The sequence below is a fragment of the Priapulus caudatus genome, unplaced genomic scaffold (assembly GCF_000485595.1).
Source record: "Priapulus caudatus unplaced genomic scaffold, Priapulus_caudatus-5.0.1 Scaffold885, whole genome shotgun sequence".
Lineage (NCBI taxonomy): Eukaryota > Metazoa > Priapulida > Priapulimorpha > Priapulimorphida > Priapulidae > Priapulus > Priapulus caudatus.
Window position 1 is genome coordinate 49,722 of NW_014577946.1, and position 8,172 is coordinate 57,893.

General features: G+C 39.0%; 1 protein-coding gene across 1 annotated transcript; it reads left to right on the forward strand.

The window, feature by feature from the left end:
• Positions 1-1,001: 1,001 nt before the first annotated feature.
• LOC106814216 lies at positions 1,002-6,045 on the forward strand. The gene is made up of 2 exons (XM_014818515.1): positions 1,002-1,282; positions 2,566-6,045. Exon 2 carries the CDS (start codon positions 2,579-2,581, stop codon positions 5,519-5,521), a length of 2,943 nt encoding a protein of 980 aa, XP_014674001.1. The 5' UTR covers positions 1,002-1,282; positions 2,566-2,578; the 3' UTR covers positions 5,522-6,045.
• The last annotated feature ends 2,127 nt before the right edge of the window (positions 6,046-8,172 follow it).

The window sequence follows — 8,172 nt, forward strand, 5'->3', positions numbered from 1 at the left end:
CTATTTCATGCGTTTTGTGCTATTGCTTGCGTTTCGGCATCATTTCATGCGATTGCCTGATTTTGAGCCTGACTATAGTTGAGCGCTATAGGATTGCAGTTCTAGGATTCGTCTTGACTTTTCTGCTGCAGTGAATAGTCGAGCGCTAGGATTGCTGTTATTGTTAACTTTTCTGCTGTGCTAGTATTTTTTTGGGGGAAATCTGGGCCAAATCCTATTTGACAAACCCAGGTTTAAAAACCCACAAAGGAATAAGGTTACAAAACTTCAGAGTCCGTCAACACATACTTTATGGAAAGGTGTGCTGGTGGACCAAAATCATGAGATTTCTGGCCTACCATCATGAGATTTCCGGTCTCTCATCTGGATAGTAGTGTTAGGAATCGCTCCAAACACGGAGCTCGATTAATCGGCCCTTTGAACAAGCGAGTAACCGAAGTGTAAACGGCTCTGCGGCCGCGTATAGCACGATAGCATGCGTATACTATATAGTACGCGATCGATCGCGTACATCAAAGCCGGCCGCTGCGTCATACGACCTTCAGGCTCTGTTTATGAAGTATCCGGCCGGCCCGGCCCAGGCTCTATACGACTGTTTCACGTTTTAGGATTCTAGGAAACATAGGTAGGAACTGTTTCACTTCGCGCCAACGAAGTTCTGTTTATAAATATTTTGGAACTCTCCTTAGGTAAATAAAATGACAAGAGTCGGATATTTGAATATGTATGATCGGCAGGCGGTATCTTTGAATTTTATTTTTTCTTGAAACCCTCTAAAAGTGACTGCAGTCGCACATTTCATTACTCCGAAATGTGAAGTCGGGGGGGGGGTGACCCGAACCAATGGTAATTTTTAGGTCGGCCTGATATACCGATGAAAATAAATTTTACTTGAACTTGAACTTGACTCCCTAGACTCGTTAGTGGAGTAGGCGAGGTACAGTCCGCCATTTAGATAGTACCAGGGTACGTTCCGTTATACCGGACCGTACCAAGTAGGTATGTGCCAATCCCCCGATTCACGCTCTACAGATTTCGTCTGCAGCCTCGTTTTCGTTTTGATCACGGTTGGCTGGATGGGGAAATGCCCTCGTCAAAAATACTGGTTTTGTGTACTTGTGTTGTACATAATAAAAGCTGTGTGGGTTTGATGACGTAGTACACACGTTCGTCATTAGCTTAGCGTTCAAAGTTTTCAAGAATCATCGTCTTCAACTGCTCATTTCAAATCCGAAATTACCGAAGATTTTTCTCATCAAAACCATCGACGATTTCGTAGAAGGTGAGTAAGATATTCTTTCAAACTATTATAATACTTTTCCTTAGTTATTTCACCATCACCTTGGCGAATTTCATCAAAATTGACCGATCAGCAGTATTGTTTTTTGGGTCATCCATAGTACATGGTAACACTGCACAGGTGGATTGATCGATTTTTTTCCATCACAAATCTAATTCAGTATTCAGTGATTTAGCCGTCTATATGAATCAAATGCGGTTTTTCGCATAGATTAATGTTTATAAAATACATATTGCATAAAATTTAATGGAAAGTTGTCTTAATTAAGCCGATGATTGGAGATTTGTAAGACCAATTTTATTATTAAATATATACCCAGCTGGGAAAACTGGGTCACGTGACCAGAACGGCGCTACCTGATTGGCTACAGCCGTTTATTTACTAAGCTTTGCTCAGCTCTGATGAGTGATTTTTGCAGATAAGATGGACTTAACTGGATTGAACCTTTCTTTTTTAGCTGATTATGATTTTATTATGATTTTAATAATAATTATGGTCCCTGAGGAGACATATTATGTTTTTGTTGGAGTTTTCTTATTCATTTTTTCTTCTTTTTTCTTCTAAGATCTTTGTCCGGACTAAAACTTTGCAACTACTTTACCGATCGACTTCAAACTTGGTAGGCGGTTAGTATCATGGGTGGTGAAGTTGTGCACCCGTGGTTATGGAGGCGGTCACCCCCGGGGGTGAAGCCCTGGGGGTCAAAACAGTGCCAAATTAAGATATTTTTATCCGGACTAAAACTTTGCAACTACTTTACCGATTGACTTCAAACTTGTTAGGCAGATAGTATGGGTGGTGAAGTTGTGCACCCACGAGTATGGAGGCGGTCACCCCCGGGGGTCAACCCCTGGGGCCAATGATCTGCTTTTCTGTTGAACTCTTGTTTATATTGGATGAAACTCGATAACCTGTGACTTGTACAATGTTTTGGATTATGCACATTTTTAATGACTTTTTCATGTTTCTAGTGGAATCGTGCATGGTTTATTCTGGTTTTCCTTTTGCTCATCAAAACCACCGATGATTTCGTAGAAGGCGAGTAAGATATTATTTCAAACTATTATAATACTTTTTTTTATATATATTGAAAGACACTTTATTATTCACATTCATGAATACTACAATGTTACAATAAAATATATAATATAATAAAACTCTAGGACACAGGCTTATCCTTAAATTAAAAATAAATTAAAACATCAGGGCCCGGCAAGAATAATACACAAATGTATTCATGCATTTGTATTTTTATATTTTAATAGGTGAGCCATCATCATGAAGAAAAAGAAACGTTCCGCACCGCCACCAGCCAAACCTGGAGTTGCCCGCCAGCACCTGCTTGACAACTACAGTGAAATTCCTGAAGACGGGGACCTGAAGATTGGCCACGTGCTTTACCTCTTTCACGAAAATGAAAAATCGGTAGCAAAGACGATCCGTGCAATATGTTCAAGTCTCCCAGTGCCATGTGACATTGACCCAAATGCCATGAAGTCAATTGTAAATTCGTTCGAGTCGTTTCAAAATCTTGGACGGGAGGCTGACAAGCTAAGATTTGTGGAACTTTGTGCTGAGCATTTTACATCATTCGTAGTTCGCATCATCCCTACAGAGCCCATGGATACAAGTACTTCCAGTGACACGCCAGATGTGATTATGCAGCCGCATCAGCCAGAACCTCAGCCGAGCACTTCCGTTGAGTGTGCAACAACTGATCCACATCTTTCGAGTGACACCTTGCCGAGTCATGCCGCTGTTGCAGAATGTGACACCTTACTCACTCCTGCCAGTGTTACTCCATCTCCAAATCTTCGTCATGGTTTTCTAACACCACGCAAACTAAGTTTCAAAAAGAGACTTGATTTTCTGTCCAATCAACGTAGTCTGCAAAAGCAGAGATATTTTAAAAAAGTAGCGAAACTAAAAGCTAAACTTGATCTTGAGAGGGTAACAGAACTGAAATACATGAACCAGGCCCTCGCACGCCGCAAAGACTCGATGAAAGTTAAGGATGCAAAGATTACACTTCTCAAAAAGCAACTGAAACAAAATCAAGTGGGCACTGCAGAAGAACAATTGCAAGCCTTAAAGTGCACGCATAAACGGTTGAAGGAGTCAAATAAAGGAAAACGAAAGAACAGAAAAGTTTGTGAAACTGTGTCAAAGGAGGAACATATGAAAGTAAAAAGGCAGCTCAGTGAGAAAGAGGAACTGGTTAAGGATTATGAAAATGAGATTTGTGAACTGCGTGAAAAGCTGGAGGAAGTGCATTCTACGGAAAAAAGTGAGGAAAAACAAACAAAAAAGGATGGTAAAACTTACGGGACAAACATGCGTATGATGGTCTATGATTCAATCGTGAATCAGGTGCCAACCCAAAATATTCCCAATCTCATTCAGAATCATGCAAAACGATATGGTGAGGTATTGACGTCAGTCCCCCATAGGACCACGGTGGAGCAAATGGCGCGGGAACTGGATTGCATTGCAGATTTAAAAAGTGCAGAACTTGCAATGAAGACGAAAGACCTTACCTTAGGTTTCGATGCGACCACCCAAGAGGGGGTACACATTAATAGCATCCACTTCAACACAATATCAGAGTGTGATCTGGTAGCAGTAGACGAGTTGCCAGGAGGGACAGCAGAGGACTACCATGGCCACATTACGGCCTCCGTGGATCACCTGGCTGATACGCATTCTGACTATCACCAAGAGGAATACCAGCATTGCCGATCGACAATCATCAGTAATATTTCGAACACTATGAATGACCGTGCTGTTGTTAATCAGGCCACAATCAGAAAAGTCAATGAGTCATGGGGAAAAACACTAAATGAACTAAACTGCCACCTACATCCCCTTGATACCATTGCTAGCAAGTGCAGGTCTACTCTCAAATCCCTGGAAACAGAAAATGGTAATCTGTTTGGAAATGACTCCATCATAGGGAATCTTGTGCTGCAGATAAACAAGTTGCGTTACAAGGATGGGAAAGGGGATCCTAAAGGATTTAAAACGTTTCTTGACGACAATAACTTACCGAGAGGTCTTCTCCCCAGATATCGAGGAAACCGCCTGCATATACTGTTCCATATATGTGGAAAGTTATTCGAACATCATGAACTTCTGCTAAATTTTTTTAGCACTGGTGCTCTGTCCTGTGGTGGCCTTGTCTCTAGCTTGAAAAAAGACTTCGCAAGTAAAACAGCTCTAACCGAGATGCAGGTTCTTGGTCTGACTGGCAAACTGTTGACAGGCCCATGGATGCAGACATTTTACACATCAGCAGAGAACAGCATCAGTCATATGGATGGCGTTGAGATAGTGAAGAATGTGCTCTCAAGTCTTCGGGACATAGCTTCTGCTCCATTGAACATTCTCCAGCAGACAAGAGATTTCTTTGGGGGAGAGCTTAAAGATGATGACTTAACATTGAATAAATTGATGATACAGCCTCCTAAGACTGAAATGTTCTCAGTCATGCTTGCCGCTTGCCTGAAATCTATTATTGAGGTTATTGAGAGACAATATCATCGATACTTCGAAATGGATGTAACAGAACAGCTACGTGAACAGACCCAGTCAGCCAGATGTCACAACATCGATTCGGAGGAAATTATGGGGATGTTCAGTGCGGGAAAGGAGAGGGCAAAACATGCGAATCTTGACTTTCTTGTTGCACGGATGAGGGGAAGAAAGAACAAAGTTGTTGAATGGTTGGATGACATGGGCATTGAAAAGAGGGAGAAGATAGTGACTTGGGCAATTGGGAGGGGACGCAAAAAGAGGGCAGTGAATAGAAAAAAGGACAGTGAGGTTCGACAGGAATTGTCAAGGAGGGCAGCCAACAAGAGGCAAAAAATCACCGAGAAAGAAAGAAAAAACATTGAAAAGAAACTCAACTGTGTTGAAGCTGGCAATTTAAAAACTGTTTTCCCTGAAATAGCTGAGGATATTCATTCAGATCTTGTTGGCATTCTTCAGGGGACTGTTGTTGGTCGAAACATCTGTCATACTTGGTATGATGAGGAAACAAATGAAAAGACGATTTGGTCTGGAAGGATTGAGAAACTGAAAAAGAGGAAAGGGAACATATATTGTTATAAGATAGCATACTGGGCTGATGATGGAAGTTATGAGGATGCAGAAGACTTCGAAATTCTGAAACTGGCTCTTGCAGCCGACCGCATTTGTGAAGATTTGCTTTTCTGTTGAACTTTTGTTTATATTGGATGAAACTCGATAATCTGTGACTTGTAAAATATTTTGGATTATGCACATTTTTGATGACTTTTTCATGTTTCTAGTGGAATCGTGCATGATTTATTCTGGTTTTCCTTGTGAATTGCTGCGCTAAAACCCATAAAATCTTCTGTCCCTGTTTTTTATAACACTTAAATAATAAACTCATTTAATAGCAATTAACCCTTTTATTCTTATTATGCTTTGAATAAGCTTTCTAAGGATACCAAGATCATGAAAATTGGTCAAGAAATAAGGAAGTAATAGGCTTTTGAGTGAAGTCATGAATCGGGTCACAAGTCAAAATTCATTATCTGTTGTTTTAGCATTACAGTTAATGACCGAAAAACGCCGAATTGGGGGTCAATTAAATTGGTATAACTTTTTTATTTTTTGTCACAGAGAGTTGATCTTGGTATCATTGGAAAGGTATTTCCAAGAGCTTTACAGTGATGTCAGTTTCATTGAAATCCATTAACTTTTTTTTTTGCCACATACCTATAGCATGGTATATCTGTTTGGAATTAACGCTCTGGGAACAAGCAATTAATTTACTGTTTGTCTGGAAAGAATCTGTTTGTTCTTGACCATGGTCTGGGGTATCTGCCACTGTTATTTAATGATGTAAAGGTCAAGGGTAAAAGTAGTTGTATGTCCGGGCAAAGCAGTAAGTTTGAATTTAACTGTACGATGTCATTTGTATGCTAGCTGTGAATTTAACTGTACGATGTCATTTGTATGCTAGAGTAGTTATCCAATTTTATAAATTCAGAATTTTATTGTAAAAGTATGCTATGTATTGTTTATGATGGATAATTGCCTAAATAAATAAATAAAAAATAAAAAATACGTGGCCCGAATGATTTGTAAGTCTTTGTTATATATGAAATTCTCATTGGTTAGGCTACGGCAACTAGGCTAAATAGTAGTTAGCTGCAAAGTCATGTCAAAATTGTTTAGTTCGTTATAATGACAATTCTTTATGTTTGTATTCCTTTTAGTTTACCGAATGTACTCAACGCATTCGCGCAAAAGAATAAATTAAGCCACAATTAGTCAACCCTACATCTGCTATGTTGGCGTAAAGTTTTTTATCCGCATGCGCACCACAACTCAGTCTTTTTAACTACCAAAGCTAAAAAGCCAAAGTTAAATTGCATGTTATTTCTGAGTAGCATACACAATTTCATAGTGTAACGTTGTTTTTGTTACTTTGACCATGTTATCGCATGGGGTCAGCCTTGACAAATGCCTCGTTATTGTCAAAGGCGCAAACAATTTGTACACAAACTTGAGAGGTAGCATTGCAAGTGTTGAGGTGCTGTCATACTGTAATTACAATTACTTTAATCATGGTTATATTTAAGTGGCATAGATGGCCAACATTTAATACATCATTTAATCCTCACAGGAAGTCTATTGGAGAGATGGACGAAAATTTCGTCACTGTAAGTTATTCTTAACTTAATTTGGATCTGAGATAAACTTTATTAGCACTTGTAATTAGTTGAATTACATATCTTGTCATTGTTCATATAGTACTTATAGTATACATTGGCAATGGGGAAAATTAACGGTTTCTAACAAGTTCTAGTTCTTGACTATGACACGCCGCAAAAAAACATTACACTGAAATTACTATTGAATGTTGACCATTTACCTATGATCCCATAAAAGCAAGAACACGTTTGAACTTGCTGTACAAGCGTACTCTTTGGATTACGATGGGATTATTTATTATCACAAGTTATTTTATGTTAGTGTATATATCATATGTCATACTTCTACTACTAATACTACTATACTTCTATAGTAAGTCGGGGGAGTGAGTGTATGTGTCGAGCAGTGAGGACGCAAAATTTTCATTCTCGGCAATTCTACAATTTTCGACTAAATTCCTCCTGATAGTACAATTCTCCCTTTAACCCAATATATAAGTTTTGCTCTATGTCTGTTGATATAATCAAATAAATAGCCAGATGTGTCTAGGTACTAGAACCGCTAGTCGCGTAAGTTTATAACCACCGGCGATCAGTTTGTTGCGACTATTTTGATCAACATATCAGAACAAATTGAACATCTCTAGGTAGTAGAACCACGAGTTGGGGCATTATACATTAGGTGACACAGGCCTTGTTACTTATGTGGGTCATTTCACAGTAATTGACCATTTTCAGTCCCAGGTGCATTTTCCCTGCTTAAATTGCCTGACAACAGAAAATATGATTGTTTTATTAATATTTGTAAGCACACATATATCTGACAGTTCAACTTTTAAGTCATTTTGGAGGGAAATTGGATTTTTTAGACATTTTTGTATCCATATAATGTAAAATTTGTGCTGTCCCTGTAGTCAAGGTAGTAACATCAAATGCATATTTCCACCACAACATCATCAAGATTATAAAGATTATTGTGTACATGTGTAAAACGATCATTTGCAAACCCACATACTATGAAATTCCTTTTTCCATTTTTTAACCTTTTATTTCTCCTAATTATTAACCCATTTTGCCCTGTCCCCAGGTGGTATGGTCGAAGAAGGAAAGAAGGCAAGCCTTGGGGATAATTCTTTTAATCACCTTTATTATCAGCTTCAGTAAAACGATGAATGAGAGGTGATT